The 19432-nt window shown below is 37.2% G+C and overlaps 1 protein-coding gene across 4 annotated transcripts in view; it reads left to right on the top strand.

Moving 5' to 3' along the window:
- Nucleotides 1–19432, top strand: part of TOP2B (DNA topoisomerase II beta) — a 57309-nt gene that overhangs the window by 4033 nt on the left and 33844 nt on the right. For all 4 annotated transcript variants that reach the window (XM_052692215.1, XM_052692213.1, XM_052692217.1 and 1 more), the window contains exons 2-8: nucleotides 9768–9941; nucleotides 12715–12805; nucleotides 14539–14602; nucleotides 15865–16010; nucleotides 16954–17051; nucleotides 18278–18490; nucleotides 18572–18745. In XM_052692215.1, the coding sequence (XP_052548175.1) occupies nucleotides 9768–9941; nucleotides 12715–12805; nucleotides 14539–14602; nucleotides 15865–16010; nucleotides 16954–17051; nucleotides 18278–18490; nucleotides 18572–18745 (960 nt within the window). The remainder of the gene's footprint in view (nucleotides 1–9767; nucleotides 9942–12714; nucleotides 12806–14538; nucleotides 14603–15864; nucleotides 16011–16953; nucleotides 17052–18277; nucleotides 18491–18571; nucleotides 18746–19432) is intronic.

Below are 19432 nucleotides of genomic sequence, written 5' to 3'. Positions count from 1 at the left end.
TAAATTCACCTTTTAAATAACAGACTATAAAAGTATTCTAAGGTAGGCAGATTAGATTTGCAAAAAACAGTTTTAATTTTCCAGAAATAGATTTTCACCTCATGTAAACTGTGTGACCACATGCTAAAGCTATCTTCAAATACACATTTATTTTTCTATTAACTTAAATATGTAAATGGGAATCACATAACTGATGGATATGAGAGATTCTGTTCATAGAAGTGTTTTTTTTTTTAGCATTGAACTTACTGATGCTGTTGGTATGGAGGGACCGGGGAATCCCCTGTCACTTCAATCGCACTGTCTGGAGACAAGAGTGCCACTGCTAGGAGCAGCAGTCACTTGATTTAGTGAAGTGTAAGGCTGTACAGTAATAGCACTTTCTGTCCTAAGATTTCTGTCATAGGCTTTAGGAAGGTAACAAAAACAAAGGAACGGCAACAAAAAACAAAACAAAACAAAACAAAAAAAAAAACAATACTGCCAAAACTGATGTGGATTATATAGAGAGAACTTGGAAATGCAGAATGGTACAGAAAACTCAATTTTTCTCATTGGATAATTTAAAATATTAAATCTGTTGCAATGTTATCCACAAAGGCAATGTTGTTCTGTTCCACGTGGGTTTTGAGAATTTGCAGGAGCTCATTGAGCAAAAATATATACCTGTAAACATGGTTAAACGTTTGAAGGATCCTCTGATGAAAATTGTGTGTTTGGAGACTTTTCAGTGTCCTCTTAATACGTGTAGGGAAACTGAAGTATTTTGGAAGAATCTATTTTAGTGCTCGTATCCCAAATTTAAATGAAGTGAATTTTAGGTCAAGGTATGTAAAATGAACTTCTAAAAAGAAAAACTAACATTTAAAATATAATTTAAAATCAAGCAACTGATGAAAGTGTTCTTATAAATATAACACAGTAATTGCTCGGAAGTGATAGACTTGCTCTTTATGTTGTGTGAATCCCTCTTACCTGAGGATCAGATCTACTGGTTTTAAAGCTTCAATGTGATCACAGATGCTTTTACTCCTGTGGAACGAGTCCTCCTAAAATTACAGTTACCTTCTGAAGCATGTTATTAAAGTTTTTCTGTGCTATCGATTCATCTGGTTTCATTTAATAAAGCTATTTTAAAATTCTGTTTGTGTCTTAACTCCAATTTTCATATAAATACACTTCACCACTGAGAGCGAATTAAGGCACTACTTTTAATTTTTGTATTTTGTGAAAGTGATAAATCTGGGTATTTGTTAGAGTGCACTTCTAAGTAATTGACTTTCTTTTTAAGCAAGCAAGAAAAAGAGTGTTAGCACAGCTAGTGTAAAGGCTGCCTCAGTTAGAAGGTGTTTGAAAGGTTTATGAAAATTGAGAAAGAGAGGGCATGGCTACGCTGAGGCATCGCATTCCTTATCTAAGACACTGAACAGTTGTGAGAAGAACAGATGTATGTAAAACTGCACAAATGTCTGCCTTAGTGAGGTGCCAGAAAGTCACGACAACTTTCTCTGCGAGGGAATCTTCAGAGACAGCAACAAACACTGTTTTTTGTCATGACAGAATCACAGGAGATGTAAGATAACACTGGAAAAGTTGTTTGCCTGTAAGTCAAAAGAATCCAAGATAAAGTAGAAAAAATATCAAGCTCTTGCAACATGCTAACTTGATATGTAATGGTTCTGTAGGAGCAGTTATAAACCAGAGTCAGCTCCTGAACAGAGGATCGTCATTTGTGAGAAACTGGAAGTCTGAGCTTCACTGGAGATGCTGGAAGGCAGCTGTAGAGTCTTGGAATATTTCTCGAAGCACTCAGACTGGTGATTTGTACCAGTGATTCCATTACTTCACAATAAGCTGACAGGCAAAAGCCTTCAAATTTGGTGTTAGTTGGGCTTACTCAAGCCCTGCAGCACAAGGGCATCTAGGTGAGAGCTCTGTCTCAGTGGAACCGTGTGCAACACAAGTACAGATGAGAAATTTAGAATGAGCTTGATAGTGATTCAGTTCCACAAAGCAATTAGGTGTGTCTTGCTGCACTAGTTGGTGGTACTGAGCAGTGTTCAGAGAGAGGAAGTTCATTAGAGGAAGTCTTGAGACATGAGGCTTGTTAGGAGTTTGCCATAGCTTTGTGCATACGTTTGTTTTCCTGATGTTTTGTCTTATGATTTGGGGTGTACAGCTAAACTGATGTGGTAAAGCATTAAAAAGGGCAAATATATAGGAAAGGCTGAGTTATAAAGAAGTTATAAAGGTGCCAAGAAAGTTCTTTTCTCAGTACCTCTTTTTCATTTCTTGGCTAGTGGTGGAAATATGTTTAAATTAGCTGATGAAACAGTGGACCAAACAGGTTTCTGAACCATCCACTGTACAGGTCTTTTCTGGGAAGCAGCAGTACTGAAAAAAAATAGCTCTCTCTCTACTTGCATTAAGCCAGCATGTGCTAAATAATAAGGACATAGTCCCTCCTGATGGAATGGGCCTTCTCCACACTGAATTAAACTAGTGGAGCCTTGCTGATGTCAGCAATCAAGATTTTAGTGAGCATGCAGGGTCAAGCTTGCATGAGTGGTTCGTGCAACTTCCCAAATTGGTTTATGAGTGAACTGTAGTTAACTTACCAAAGTTAAATCACAGAATCACCCGGGTTGGAAGGGACCTCAAGGATCATGTAGTTCCAACCCCCCTGCCTAGCAGGGCCACCAAACGTACACATTCAGATCAGGTTGCCCAGGACCCCGTCCAACCTGGCCTTGAACACGTCCAAGGACGGGGCATCCACAACCTCCCTGGGCAGCCCGTTCCAGGGCCTAACTACTCTCCTTGTAAAGAACTTCCCCCTAACATCCAACCTAAATCTTCCCTCCTTCAACTTGGATCCATTTCCCCTAGTCCTGCTGTTGTCAGCCCTTTTGTGTAGGTGTAGGTGTAGGTTCCCTTCAGGTATTGATAGGCTGCCATGAGGTCACCCCGCAGCCTTCTCTTCTCCAGGCTGAACAAGCCCAACTCCCTCAGCCTGTCCTCATAGGGGAAGTGCTCCAGCCCCCTGATCATCTTAGTCACCCTCCTCTGGACCCTTTCCAAAATCTCAATGTCTTTCTTGTACTGAGGGCTCCACACCTGGACACAGTACTCCAGGTGGGGCCTCACAAGAGCCGAGTAGAGAGGGACAATCACCTCCCTGTCCCTGCTGACCACCCCTCTCCTGATGGAGCCCAGGATCCCATTTGCCTTTCGAGCTGCCAGAGCGCACTGCTGGCTCATGTTCAGTCTCTCGTCCATCAGGACCCCGAGGTCCTTCTCTGCCGAGCTGCTCTCAAGGACCACTCCTCCCAGCCTGTACGGGTGCCTGGGGTTCTTCCGGCCCAAATGCAAAACCTTGCACTTTGCCGTGTTGAACCTCATGAGGTTCACCCGAGCCCAGCCCTCCAGCCTGTCGAGGTCCCTCTGAATGGCATCCCTTCCTTCCACCGTATCAACCGCACCACTCAGCTTGGTGTCGTCAGCAAACTTGCTGAGGGTGCACTCAATTCCCTCATCGATGTCATTAATAAAGATGTTAAAGAGCACCGGTCCCAAGACAGACCCTTGGGGGAAACCACTTGTTACCGGCCTCCACCTGGACATAGAGCCATTGACCACCACCCTCTGTCTGCGGCCTTTCAACCAATTGCTTATCCATCGCATCGTCCACCCATCAAATCCACTTCCCTCCAATTTGGAGATGAGGATGTGGTGGGAGACCATGTCAAAGGCCTTGCTCAGGTCCAGGTAAATGACATCGGTCGCCTTCCCTTCGTCCACCAATGCCGTCACTCCATCATAGAAGGCCACAAGATTAGTCAGGCATGACCTTCCTTTGGTGAAGCCTTGCTGGCTGTCTCGGATCACATGCTCATTCTTTATGTGATCAAGCATGTTGTCCAGGAGGATCTGTTCCATCATCTTCCCAGGCAAGGAGGTGAGACTCACCGGCCTGTAGTTCCCCGGGTCCTCCCTGCTCCCCTTCTTGTATATGGGAGTGATGTGACCCTTCCTCCAGTCATCCGGGACCTCACCTGACAGCCACGACTTCTCAAATATGATGGAGAGCGGCTCGGCAACCACCTCAGCCAGCTCCTTCAGGACCCTGGGATGCACGCCATCTGGCCCCATAGGCTTGTATTCATTCAGTCTAAGGAGGCACTCTTGGACTTGCTCTGCCCTTACACTGGGGAGGGATTTACCTCCTTGGTCCCCACATAGAGGTTTGGGGATGCAGGGTTCAGGGACATGAAAAAGACTAGAATCCTGCCACCAGTGAAGACCGAGGTGAAGAAGCACCTCAGTGCTTTTTTTTTCCTTGAAGTTTGAAGGGATTTCAGTGTGCTGCTTTACAGTAGAAGGTACAGTTATTTCATTCATTGGTTTTAAGCACGGCAATTCAAAGAATCTGTAGGAACACAGTCTTGTCTAGAAATAAATATTTCATGTTAAACTTTTTCTTCCTTGAGAGTCAGGGCCAGTGTTTTTTCCCTCCTTGACTCTGAAGCTTACTTCAAAAAACAGATTCTTAAAAGATCAGTATGTTAGCAAAGCATTTGTAGATTTAACGTTTTTAGATCCTATGCGGACACTGTCAAAATTCAGTATTGAAATAGAGCTTGTCTGTGGGAAAATTTCATATCCCTCCCAGAAAAAACAAGTGAAATTTAGTTAAATTGTCCTTAGACTTTGGAAGATGTTAGACACTTGCTTTTTAAGAAGTAAGTATTAAAGATCAGGATCTGAATGTACCTGTGCCAAATAAAACAGCTGTTGCTGTAGTAACTTAGTAGAAATGCAGTCATATTTAGAACAATACACATAGTTTACTGGTCAGAAGTAATTATAGTGAGTCGTACCCCCCCCCCCCCAAAAAAAAAAAAAAAAAAAAAAAAAGTGCTCTATTTCACTTCTCAGATTTTATGGAAAAATCCTTTAGTTTTCCTTAAAATCTAGTTTACATTGGACATAACAAATTCTAAAATAGCAATAATTATTCTTTCATTTAGTCTAGTTATTTAATAGGAGGAGGAAGCTGTATAATTCTAAGAAAGCAGTTTCGTATTGCAGCCAAACAATCAAATGATACCCGCTGAAAAGCATATTTTCTTTTTTCTCTTATCATCCCATTCTTATCATTCTGCTCTTTACCCTGCATCAGTACTTGTCTGGTTCTCCTGCAAACTTGCTCAGGAAAATGGTCCAGCAGACAATGCCTTGCTTCTAATGGATGAAAAATGGGAAGGAAGGAGATTCTGTTTACTACTTGAGATGGTTTGTTATTAGACTGGTTTTGGTTCCACTACCTGAAGAAACAAGAGAGGGGAGAAGAAAGGAAGGAGTTCTCATTTTTGGCAACAATTAACTGTTGTGCTTTTCTGTAACTGGGAAATCTGTTGCAAGTTATTCTGTAAATGAATTATGATGATAAACATTGATGTAATCTGGTGCTTTCAGAGTCAAGAGCAAATTGTGAGGAGGAGGAGGTATAAGAAATAAATTAGGAATTCAAAGTAAACAAGCTTGTTAGTAGGCTGGAGCGTGACTAGTTCTGGATGAGGTTAATAGGTGCTCTTTCCTGAGTTACTTTTGGGGAGCATGCGATAGAGAGATTTAGTTAATGCCACTGATGGGATGCCATGTTTTATGCAGATTTGCTCTGGTAACTGCAAACTGTTACTTCTGTGTTTTCATCTTGGGAGGAGAGCCAGAGCATTTGTTAAACACAGCAGGGGAGTGGTTTCTTTTGAAACTCACTGCCTTTGTTTTTTCATGGTGGGAGGTATTCTCAGTCAGAATTTTCCTTTGGCAGGTTGCTAAATGTTTAGGTACCAATGTATTAATCGCGTATTTTTCTAAGTCAAGAAGAGGCCATTAAATCCAGTATGTGTAACACCACTCTACATGTGAGTATATGTTATCCATAGAGCTACCTGGCAATTACCATATTGCATTTATAATTTTTTTGAGTTATAGCATATTATAATATGTATATTATATATGCATACATATACAGTTTTAAAAGAACTGTTTGTTTGTTGTTGGTTTTTGTTTTATGTTGCTGGTTTGTTTTTTTCCAGCTGTAAGTGGCGGAAAATCGACATCCCTGGATTCCATTACTTAATTAACCTCCCTAGGTTTTACAGCTTAATTACACTCAAAATTTACTGTCTTGTCCCAGTAATTCTCCACTTTAAGGGAATGTGGGACACATGCCATGTACTTCTGTAAAATGTTATGTGCCAAGGCTGCATTTCCCTTAGAGGACAACAATCCTTGCAAGTGCATGTAGTTGCTTTAGGAGGCTGAAGCCAAATAGGCAAATCCCAGGTGGAGATACATTCACATAGTGATGTCTCTTTTTTGTTCACCTCTATTGGAGTAGATTAAGTGTCCTTTTTGCCACCTAGTTTTAAAAAAAGAAAGAAAGAAAAGAAGGAAGAATATTTGAAACATTTGGTCTCAGTTGAAGCTGAAGTAGCTTGTGCTAGAGGCATGAAAAAAAAAAAAACAAAACCAGAACAAAACAAGGAAGACTGTGTTATGGGCACAATAGGGAGATTTTTTTTGGTTATAGGGTGATGTATTCTGTCTATGAAATGCAACATTCAGAATGCTTCTTGAACTAGTACAGGGAAATACTAGCTTTTACTCTGCCTTTTCTCCTATTTTGAACTTTCCAGCTCTACATTATATACCATTCTGGAGTCTTCCTATGTAAATGTCTGTTACTATGCTGAGATTAGCATAATAAACTGATTTTTTCATGAAGGAAATGCTATAATTTTTAATTGTCTCAGTCTAATGCCATTTCTCTTTTTGCCCAGAGCAGAATTTTATGGATGAACACAATTTTTAAACACAAAGAAAGACCACATAACCCAGTTTCCATCAAAAAAGGCAATAAAGAATCTGTGGCGTCATTCGTGTTCTGTTACATGTAAAAATTTCATCAAAAGGGACTGCAAGAAAACAAACAAAAAGAAAAATATGAAGAAAGAAAATGCAAAAACTGAACCTGAGATCTGAGATTGATAGTAGACAGTGGAAGTAGCTAAACTGTAGCCTATTAAAGGCTGCTTGGATTCTGATTCTCAGGATTGCAGAAGGAAAGAATGACTGTAGCTTTTGAATACTACTAGAAAAATTCATAGCTAAATAAACTCTAAATGAGAAACAATGCCAACATTAAAATCCTACTGGAGAAAGCATTCATCGTAAAATCTGCTTGTGATAACACTTTGTCTGATGTCAAATGACCAGAAGGTGCTATCAATGGAGACTGTTATGTTTTTCTGTAGAGTTAGCACTATCCCATGTTTGAAGCTTAACTGCAAGTCTATAAAGGAGGTTGCACAGTGCAATCAATTATTGCATTCCAAAGTAATTAAGAATGGTCACCTTGCTGGCTTACATGCACATGGGTGTGTATATTCACAACGAACTTGGAGGGTAGCTGAAAAACTCTCTGAAGTCCTGTATGTAACAGGAATGATGGAAAAGTCAAACACTTTAAAAAACATAGTGAAAATTGGCCACATTAAGGTAGTGAAACAGGCACTGAAAATCATGTATATATCTGTGTGTGTGTACACGTATGTTTTTCACAATAAATCAGCTAATTTTTAAATCAAAAAGTAAAAGACTGGAGCCTCTTGTGATACTTGTTTAATTCATTTCAGGGGTGTTCTCCTGAAACAACAGCTGGGGCTGTTTTGAAAAGTGTTTTTGGAGCTCCAATAATAAGAATGTTTCCCAGACAGGACAGAATACAAAAGTCTTTCTGAGACAATTCCAAAACATGCATAAAATATTGTCAGTTTACCATGCTACAGATTAGTACTTGCTTGATTTTTTATTTATATACATTTCTAAGGAAAGCAGTGAGAAAAGGCTGTAGAACATGTGTCCATGGATCATAGACTCAAAAATCATTAAGGTTACAAAAGCCCCCTAAGATCATCTAGTCCAACCATTGGCACATCACCACCATGCCTGCTAAGCTGTGTCTGTCACTGCCACATCTACTCTTTTCTTGAAAACCTCAGGAGGCAGTGACTTCATCACTTTGCTGGTCAGCCTGCTTCAGTGTTTCACCACTCTTTCTTAGAATAAATTTTCCTAATCTGCATCTCCCCTGGTGCAACGTTGAGGCCATTACTTCTCATCCCTATCCATGGTTACCTGGGAGGAGAGGCTGACCCCAGTATTGCTATGACCTCCTTTCAGATAGTTGGAGAAACTGATATGGTGTCTCCTGCACCTTCTCTTCTTCAAACTGAACAATCCCAGTTCCCTTGGCCACTCCTCATAAGATTAGTGCTCCAGACCCTGCACCAGCTTTGTTGCCCCTCTTTGGATGTGCTCCAGTGCTTTGGTGTCTTTCTTGTAGTGAGAGGCCTCACAACTACTTAGTACTTGAGCTGTAGCCTCACCAGTGCCAATTAGAGGGGGATGGTCACCTCCCTAGTGGTGCTAACTATGCTATTTCTGATACAAACTAGGATGTTTTTACCTTCTTGGCTACCTGTGCACAGATCCTTTTCCTCCATGCAGCTTGTCAGATGCTCTGTCCCAAACATGTAATGTTGCATGGGGTTGTTGTGACCAAAGTGTGGGGCCCAGCACTTGGTCTTGCTGAAACTCATACAGTTGGCCTCAGCCCATACATGCAACCTATCCAGATCCCTTTATAGAGCCTTCTTACCCTCAGGCAGATCACTGCTTCTTCCCAGCTTGGTGTTGTCTGCATACTTACTGAAGGTGTACTCAATCCCTTTGTACAGATCTACAGTAATGATATTAAACAGAACCAGCCCCAATACTGACCCTTGAGCAGCACTACTTGTGATCAGTTGCCAGCTGGATTTAACTCCATTTGTACCCACCCTCTGGGTCTGGCCATCCAGCCTTCTTTTTTTTTTTTTACCACGTGAAGAGTCTACATGTCCAAGCCATGGGCTGCTAGCTTCTCCAGTAAACTGTCAAACAAAACTGTACTGTTTTACTTGACAGAGTCAAAGGCTTTATGAAAGTCCAGGTAGGCTATGTATGCAGCCTTTCACTGCATGCACTCATCTTCATCACTGATTGGGCGATCAAGACTGTGGGGGAGAGCATGTCAAATATCTAAACAACATTTGTGTTCTAAAAATGCCAATTCAAGACAGATTCAGGGATTCAGAGTTGATTTTCTTTTTCAGAGTACAGCACAGACTAAAAGGCTTGGTCTGGAAATAGGCAGCGCTGCAAACTTCTGATACTTGCATCCCTGCATAATAAGGCTATTTTATTTAGATGGGTAATGTAAATTGTAGCAGGTGAGAAGTGAGAAGCTGTAGGGAAGGCATTGCTAGTGTTTCTTAAGCTCTACGAAATACATTGTCCAAACAATGTGTAAAGGAGTAATTTCACTGTCACTGTTCTGAAGAGTACTTAGTGGTTTGGGAAAATAGGTATGCACAAAATGGATGTTAAAAATGTTTAATCTGAGCAAGCTGAGTATCTTTTTAAATATAGTGTTAGTAAGTAACAGAAGTTAGAAGATGTGTCAATTTGTTAAGAAACTGTAGTACAATCTATTACCATATTTCTCTTGAGAAGATAGCTTGATCTTAATGCACACAAAAATGTAGCATTTAAATTATATGACAAGCTTTGATTGTAATTTAAATCTGTCAGGATTTGTTTGCAGTTGATTGGCAAGTTGAATTAATCAGATTGATTGTTGTCTTTTTTTTTTATAGACATTATTTGATAATCAAATCAATGCTTCAAAAAAGGAAGAATCAGAAAGTGTTAATAAAAATGACACTTCAAAGAAGATGTCTGTTGAGAGAGTTTATCAGAAAAAGACTCAGCTTGAACATATCCTCCTCCGTCCAGACACCTACATTGGATCAGTTGAACCTTTAACTCAGGTAAGTTTAATTAACTTAATTGTCTTCATATTTTCTGTTATTTTAATGAGGAAATTACTGTTACTACTACTAAAAATATGCATTCAAAATTATCATATTAAGATCTGTAATTATGTTTGTCTGCATGTGTAAGAGCCATAGAACGGTTTGGATTGAAAGGGACTTGGAAGATATCTAGTCCAGTTGCCCTCCCAGGAGTTTACAATAGCTTAATAGATCCCTTAGCTAAGAAGTCATGACAAACACTGAATTTATACTGCCACTCCAGTTCTGAGCAACTTGAAATGTCCTTGTTTTCCCATAGTTCTTTTCATGTAGTAGTTGTTACTCCCATTAAAATAGGACCTGAAACTGTATTGCTTCCAAAATTGGTGGTTCTAGTCTCAGAATGAGTTTGCAGAGATTCCCATAAGAGGCTCCTAATAATGCTTCTTCAGAATCAGAGAATTGTAGAGGTTGGAAGGGACCTCTGGAGATCCTCTAGCCTAACTGCCCCACTAACACAGGTTCCCTACAGTAGGTTAAAGCATCCAGGTGAATTTTGAATGTATCCAGACAAGACTGCAACCTTTCTAGGCAGTTTGTTGCAATGCTCTGTAATCCTTAAAGTACAGAAGATTTTTTTTTCATGTTCAGATAGAACTAACTATGTTTCAGTTCCTATTTCCCCTTGTCCTGTTATTGGGCACCATTGTAGAGAGCGTGGCCCCATCCACTTGACAAGAGCAGGGGCATCATTCAGTAGATTAGGCTGCTCAAAGCCTTATGCTGCACAACCACGAACACTTCGAGGAAGGAGGCATCCACAACTTTTTTGGTGGTTTTATGAGCTGAATTTGACTCATTAGTCAAGGGCTAAACAGCAGGACCATTCCACCATACAAAGAGAAGCTTAGAAGCAGGTAGCAGAAAGTAGATATTGAGGACAGTGGGAAGGGAAAGAGATACTACCTGTTGGAAGAAGCTTCACTTCTTATTTGACTACCAGTAAGGTAGTGAAGGAGGAAAGGTTGTTTGGAGAATTTTGATGTTAAATTTCATAAGCTATGACTGCTAATATTTCTAAGTTAAAGGACTTGTGCATGGAAACAATATATCTGTTAGTCACCAGAGGGACTCTGAATACTGAGTGGCCAGTAAATGGTGATAAACACACAGATGTGTTTTGGGGGCAACCCTTAATTTTACTGATACAATTCTGTTTGGATAGAATCATTTCCTGTATTTGTGAGATACGCTTCCTCCCCATTGTCCATGGTTGAGGGAAGCAAGCCTTAAGAAAACCATCCTTGGCTGCTCAATTGCATGTTATATGATATATTTAAAAATGAAACAAAATAAAAAACATTTACATTTCCATCAAATGAAGCACCCTTTATGAGGTACCTTCCTTGTATGTCTCTTTTGGGAAAGCTTGAACATGTATTTCTTAAAAGCAGCTATCAGAAGTGAAAGCCAGAGAGTGTACTTTTATTTGCTACCTTCTCCTAGTGTTTGATTCTGAAAGTCCCTCATACTACAGTCTGAATAATAAACTGTTGGACCAGTACAACAATCACAATAACTGTCTATGCTTATTCTCCAGTTAATTGCTTGTGTTTGCATTGCTACTTATAGACTGCAGCATTTATGTGGGATATAGGTGAATTAGATCAATATATTTCAGTGTTTAAAAGCATTTGTAATAGTGCATCTAGTAGGTGAATCTCAGGCCTTACATTACCATTTAGATTACACCTATCAGTTCCCTTGAAAAAGGAAGAATCACAATAGCTGTATGGTACATGGAAATTATGAGGAAAATTAAAGAGCACGGTGCTGCTTTGTGAATAATTTTAGTTGTGTGAACTCAAAATAAAATGGCAGAATTAGCATAGAACCATTTTATGTGAAAAATATGGCTGAAGACTAAATTCAATGGATTAAAAAATGGAAATAAATCTGATGAATTTAGAATAAAGCTAAATACTGTGTCTAGATAGAGGTATTATTTTGTGCAGGATAAATTATTACAGTTATGGTCAGAAATTTATGGCTGTTGGAGAGCATGTGGGTTTGTTACCAGTACCCATTTTATCATTAACTTCTACCATTTCTTCAGTTAACTAATCCTAGAATCCACTGTTTTTGCATGTGTATATGATTAACAATTTTTCAGTGTTGGTATTTAGCGTGTGTTTTTGTTGAAATCTACAGGATTTATTCTTTTTGCTCTGTTAATGTAAATGTTTCGATTGCTGGGCTTTCAAGTGGAGGTTTGATTTTATATAAAATTTTGAAAAACACACTAGATTTCTAGTTGATGATGTAGGGGTTTATGTTACGTGCCATGAACTCTGTTAGAGCTGTGTGCTTTAGCTTTATCCTTTTTGTTTCTGGTTTTAGTCAAGAATTCTTTGTGTGTGTTGTAATGTTCTGATCTAGTTGGTAAATGGCAAGGTTCTGAGAAGAGGAAATACTGTCTCTTTAACTTAAAGTTAAAAGGTGAATGGGAAGAATGTGAATGTGTCTGTAAGTGGGTCTAAGCATAACTTATGAAGATAGGGTGTTGTAGAAAAAGTTACAACTCCTGGTATATATTAATAGAAGCATTCCCTGGGCTTTTTTTCATCTTTCTGTGAAGTCTAGCTTATTACTTTTGTATCAGCTAAAATTATAGCACAGTGATAGAGTTAAAAAATACTGATTTTATTTGCTGAAATATTAAGTATGAGTATTTTTGTTTTGATACCAGGAGAGCATATATTTATATCTTCTATTTTTTAACATGTAGTTAATGTGGGTTTATGATGAAGATGTCGGAATGAATTGCAGAGAGGTTACCTTTGTCCCTGGCTTATACAAGATCTTTGATGAAATCCTTGGTACGTATAACAATGTTTTAGCATTATAAAGTGTACATTATTCTGAGAACTCTCAAAGCATTTTAATTTGTATCTAAATTTAAATCACAGACTTGAGATCCACTAAAATTCAGTGCATGGAAGTTTTAATGCATGCCAGCATTGTAGAACAGTTTAGTATAGGGAAAGAGTGTTTTCAGCTGAACCTGCAAGAAGGCATTGCAGCTTGTAACTAAATGTCCAACCTAGGTCATTCTTTGTGATGATCAATATCATCACAAGGTATTTTAATCTACTAGGTTGTTCAGGCTAACAGCTCTGTGTAACATATGAAAGAAGACCATTTTTCTGAAAGACAACTGAAAGTTATCAAAGTTAAGTTATATTATCATCTCATAAATCAGCTTATGATATCCTCTTTGTGGCAGATACACATTGAACCAGCGGTAGAGTAATGCTATGTCTGAGCAGTGTGCTGTCTGCTGAACTGCTAACTTTAGGTTAATTGACTTTGTTCATAATGAGTTGTAACAACTAATGAGTTGTTACAAAGTTAAGTGTAAGGTTTGGCAGGCAAACATCCTGAACTTTGAGGCTATTGAAGTCAGTGGAAATTTTATCATGACCTTCATTGGGTTCAGAACATATCTAAAACTGTGGTTTACACCATTGCTGTCTTCAAGGCGGTATCTTGGCCAGTTGGAAAAGAAGGATTTTGGTTGTTTTTTCACTCATTCCCTAATGAGAGAAATATGAGACTAAAAACTTTCATCACTCATTTTTCTGTCCCATAAATGGAATTTGCAGGCTTTTCACAGTTTCATGTTGTCCCATTCCAAAGGAAAATTGCTATCGTGTCATTATTGTAGTACTGTATGGCTTATTGTTTCTTTATGTGTGCTATTCAGAATATGGTTTGAGAGCTAGGGTCAGTGTAATAACATGGTGAAAACTGGACTGTAGCTGTGCATGCTTTTAAATGAAATGCTTGTAATGTTTTTTGGAAGTCATTCAAAATATCTGATAATATATATAAATCCTTACAGCTTATTAAGATACCTTATGTTTACTAGATTCCTCTTCATATCCCTTGCTGTTACAAGGTTTTATTTTGGTCTGTTTTGGGAGTGATAAGACAAATGTTTAATATTATTTTAATGTTTTCTAATATCTATTGTTTGTAGTTAGCATACTTTGCAGTAAAATTAATTAAATTGTAATCAAATATTAACCTCCAGTTATTCTGTTGGTCCTAAATTGTGTAAAATGAGAGTAGTTATAAGTCTCACAAAAACTTTAGAGAAAACTTGCTGGTATCAAAACACTTCTTAATGGATGCGACTTCATTGGGACTGGATTTTACTGTTCAAATGGTGTGTCTGATCATGCATACCATTTCCTAGGATTTTTAATATATATGGCATAGTATGTGTGTTAAGTATCCAAAGAAGTGCAGCGAAAGATGAATAAAGTGCTCAGTATGTCAAGAATAGCAGAGGAACAAGCTCACAAAATACTTATGTATTTCTGTTGTAGTTTAAGTGCTAGAAATAGAAATAGTAATTAAAAAAAAAAAAATTATAGATGCTTGATCTTATTTTCTGATGCCAGTAATGACATAGAAAGCATATAAAAAGTTACCTGATTAAGAAATACCTGGAACCTTGTAACTTCTGGTGGAATGTGTATATTTTACAAATCAAACAATCAATTATTGGTACTAGAAAGTGTTGATTTGTCACTTTTTTTCATAGTAAATGCCGCTGACAATAAGCAGAGGGACAAGAATATGACCTGTATTAAAATATCCATTGATCCGTAAGTAAAAGTGTGCTGTCATTTACTTCCCTGCCTGGGCTACTGTAGTTTTGATTTGTACAAATGATTTTCCTAAATGAAAATAGATTTAAAAAAAAAAAAACAAAAATAATCGTTTGGAAATTGACTGGCTTCATATTTTAAGATTAAAAGGTTTTTAAGATTAAAACTGATTAGCAGTAATTGCTACCATTATAAATTGATAGCAATTTATAGCTATTTATAATTCATAGCTTTCCAAAACCACAATCTTGCTGTTTGGTTGAATGAAACTTAGAAGATTATAAAATCCATGATTATATGAAAGCTTGCCAGTACATAACTGTAACCAGCAAGGTTACATATAAATCATAAATACCAACCTTAAGATTCTGTAACATAAGGTTGTACCCCCTGAACTTGTATGTTTAGCACAAGGATAAAGTTATGTTTATGTTAGCTGTATCGCACTGAAAGATTACAGTTATATCATTACCACCATTACCACTGTTTTTCCTAATTTAATATTTGAAATGAAGAGATACGTCCTAATTCGAATTAGTTAAATACTTAGTGATTGGACTCCCTTGGTGTATCTTTTCAGATACATTTAAATAAATAATTAATATTTTGGAGACCTAATTTCCACACATAATCTGTAAGATGAATACCCTGAGAAGTCATTGTTCTTTAGGTTTTCAGTGCAGTATCACTTTCTGTAGATGAAGTTGCTTTTGTCATGAAGGAGGAGTGAAATGTTAGTGGTACACTTGTGGTCTATCCTGATTTTGAACTCTCTGATATAATAATGCAAGAAACTACAAGTGTTAACAGTGCCAGATTTTGAGGAATTTTGGTATTGATGCAATTACAGTTGTTATCATTAGTGGAGTAGTTTTAAATAGAAGATAACTTGGTTTTGTCTGAGTGGACTTCTGTGAAAGCTATGAAGCTATATCTCTAACTTAAGTGTAGTTCTGTCCCAAAACTTTGAATTTCATTTGTTGGAGATCATGCTGATTGTGAATGCTGTTCAAAGAAATCTGGAGGGATTATTTTAATGATAAAGTGCTGTCATGTGTGGGCAGTCATGCTTCTCCTTAGACATGTACTAAGCATAAAGAACTGATTGTTATGATTCAAATTGTTAGAACTGTGAATAGGGATAATAAGAATGTGATATTTAATTGTAGTTTATGCAGTTGTTGAAGTGTGTAGAATGTTTGCAAGGAGCCTTTTTTTAGGATTACATTAATTGGCTTTATGTCTTTCCTATTTTATAGGGAATCAAACATTATCAGCATATGGAATAACGGGAAGGGTATACCAGTTGTGGAACACAAAGTAGAAAAAGTTTATGTTCCTGCTTTAATCTTTGGGCAGCTGTTAACATCTAGCAACTACGATGATGATGAGAAAAAAGTTACAGGCAAGATAATTTAACTTTGTTTTGTTCAGGGAACTGAGTTTGTTCATCTGTGCACTTTCTCCTTTTACTTTTTCTACTCTTTTTCATAATAAATGATCATTTAGTCACCATTACCAGAGTTCTTTGTTAGAATAAAGTATTTTTTTAAATAATAATGTTTATATAAAATTTTACATTTACATATTTAAAGTCAGTAATCATTACCCAGTAAAAAAAAAAAAATAATAATTATACCATATGCAAGCATTAAAATGTTTATGCTGCTGAAATGAAGGAAATAATTTTAATAAACTAGCATATGATTTATTATTCTAATTATGAAGTAACCATAATTTAGATCATGAATGAGAGTTCTGTTTTATCCTACCTGAAGTCACCACAATATGGGCTAAATATGTGTTAGGCCATACTGTGATGACTTTAGAAATTTCTTTTCAGAGTGCGTACAGCAATGAATTGATTTTATTTGAACATTAATATAGCGTGTTAGAAATTCCTCTGAGTTTCCAGGGAAATAAAGCATGATTTCAGTCAATTAATGGGGCTTGACTGTGAATTGTTGCCAGGAAGAGGTGACCTAACTTCTTTATCTCTGAACTTCCATTCCCCTTGCTTCTCTTCTGTCAGAGCTAGTGAGCATGTGGTTGTGGAATGAGTTGTCTCTGTACATGTGTTAGTTTTCAGGTGTCTTGGGATGTTGAGGTTACTTGTCTTTCAGCAGGTAACTTCTAGGTCAAATGAGGGAAGAGCAAAGGGCTCCTTGAGGCAGAAGCAGTTCTACCAGATTGTAGGTGGTGTGAAACTGTAACTCTGACAACCTTTGATAATTGTTGACATCTGGCCCAATTTTTATCTTACTTAGGATCGTTTTACTTCATTCACATACTCTGTGTGTCATAAATGAAGTTCTGCTATAGAAACATACTGTGTTGCATTTTTTCAGGTGGTCGTAATGGCTATGGCGCAAAACTTTGTAACATATTTAGTACAAAGTTTACAGTTGAAACTGCTTGCAAGGAATACAAACACAGCTTCAAGCAGGTACAGAAATAATCTCAATTTTTTTCTCTTTTGTGTAGCAATAGCATTCAAATTTAGCATTCAAATTTAGCACTTTTTATATTTCATGAAGTGAATCATAAACATTGAAATATAAAGGACATATAGGTGATGCAGACAAGATTAGTTCAGTCAGTTAAATTGGTATTTTTGCAAACTAGAATTTAGTACAGTGTTTTGTTTTGGTTTTGTGGGTTTTTTTGGGGGGGGGGGGATGGGAGGGTTGTTTTGTTTTTCTAAGTAATGTTTTTATTGGGAGTATTGGGTGACTAAACATGGAAAGTTTCTGCTGTAAAAACAGATTTATCCACATGCAGGTGAAAAAGAACGCTTAATTGAAACATCTTTTAGTTATTGTATGACCTGTCAGAAAAGAATTCTATTAGTTGCGTAAACATTAAAACAATTATCTAGATCATTTTATATAGCATCACAGAAAAGAATTTTTATGAATTGCATCGGCATAGCTGTACTTTGGTACAGAAATACTGCACATGAACCTATTGCTCATAATTGTGATTGTCAGCATGAGATCCAAGGATTGCCTGTAACCTGATTTACGCTATCTGGTTTTGAGCTGGCTACCCTTATAAATGTTTGAAGAAGTTTGGACAATTACAGAAGTTTTTCAGCTTAGGAATCTTTCACAGTTAATGGCTACTTTTTTTTTTTTTTTTTCCCCAGGGCAATTTCTAGTTGTTCTGTCATGTTACTGACAAAAAATAGTACATTTTAATGATTTATCTGTCTCTTTAAAAATGTAATATTTTATACTAACTGCTTAAATGCAATTTAATAAAAAGCACAGCCACAAAATTACTGTGTCAGAGACCAATGACCTTCTTATGGGGACTAGTAAGCCTCTCTACAGAAGCGTGTAGTAGAGGCAGTAAAGACCATGTAGCTAATTCACTTGTTCATCAGTTAGTTTTGTGGTGGGCTGTATTTACATTTGAGTCATGTCTATGGATGTAAATGATCCCTTTGTATTTACAGAAACCACAAATCTGCTGTCACCAATGCTTCTGCAAATCTTGGTAAAGCAATTAATTTTATCCATAATATTTTAGCAGGGGAAACTTCTAAAAGGTACCCATGAAATTCTAGTTGTGTATAGCTATCGTAGCCTAGCACAGCCAGAAAATGGAACAAAGAGAAGGTTAGCATCTTATATTTAAACTAATATCTAAAATGTTTTGTTTCCAAAGACTTGGATGAACAATATGATGAAGACTTCTGAACCCAAGATTAAGCATTTTGAAGGTGACGACTACACATGCATTACATTCCAACCAGATCTATCTAAATTTAAAATGGAAAAACTTGACAAGGATATTGTGTCCCTCATGACAAGAAGAGCATATGATTTGGCTGGGTCATGCAAAGGAGTCAAAGTTATGTTGAATGGGAAGAAGTTACCTGTAAGATCCTCTTTCAAATTATTTTAAATAGATTGAGAATTTAATGTGAATAATAGTAATTGTTATCTGTATTACTCATAGGTAAATGGATTTCGCAGTTACGTAGATCTTTACGTAAAGGACAAGCTGGATGAAACTGGAGTTGCACTCAAAGTTATTCATGAAGTCGTGAATGAACGATGGGATGTGTGCCTAACTTTAAGTGAGAAAGGATTTCAGCAAATCAGCTTTGTAAATAGTATAGCTACTACAAAGGTGAGTAGTTGTAGTTGCACTAAGTAATAAAAATGATAATGATAAAAACACATGCCTAGTCAGACATAAAAAAACCATACAACTGGGTTACTAAAATAAGTGAGATAATATTTTGCATGAGAGGATCTGGCAAAGCGATTGAATGCAAAATGCAGTCATAGCAGTGTTTCTGAATATGTGATAGTTCTTACAATACTGGTAATCATTATCATACTGATGTCTTACATGAACACACTTATTATTGATCAATGATAAATTCAATGAAACTGGCTATTGTTTAGTCAAAATACTTTATTCCTTCCTTTTTAACACATAGTAGTAAGATAATTCTGAAATTTAGGTTAAAAAAGAACAAATACAAAGCTCTTTGAAGCTGGTAGCAAGTTTTGTAGGGAAAAAAGGTGGCTTTTGATAGTAATGAAAAATGGATTTCCATTTATTTCTTTATGATGTATAAAACTGGCCTGAAATATTGAGATTAATTTTGTTTCATCTTTGTTTCTACATAAACGATCTATGTGTTCTCTGTTCTGATTAGCAATTACAGAAGTAGCAAATGTTACCGTAGCAAATCTTCAGTTACGACAAGCAAGGAATGTGCTCAACATACTGAAGTACAGTCTTTGTGCTTCTCAGCTATCGGGGCGGTCAGGCACCAAAATCAATTACCATAACTCATTTCTGCCA

Source organism: Tympanuchus pallidicinctus, unplaced genomic scaffold, assembly GCF_026119805.1.
Source record: "Tympanuchus pallidicinctus isolate F22 unplaced genomic scaffold, pur_lepc_1.0 scaffold3, whole genome shotgun sequence".
NCBI lineage: Eukaryota > Metazoa > Chordata > Aves > Galliformes > Phasianidae > Tympanuchus > Tympanuchus pallidicinctus.
The sequence above is the reverse complement of the archived record's forward strand: the minus strand, read 5'-3'. Positions and strand labels throughout refer to the sequence as shown.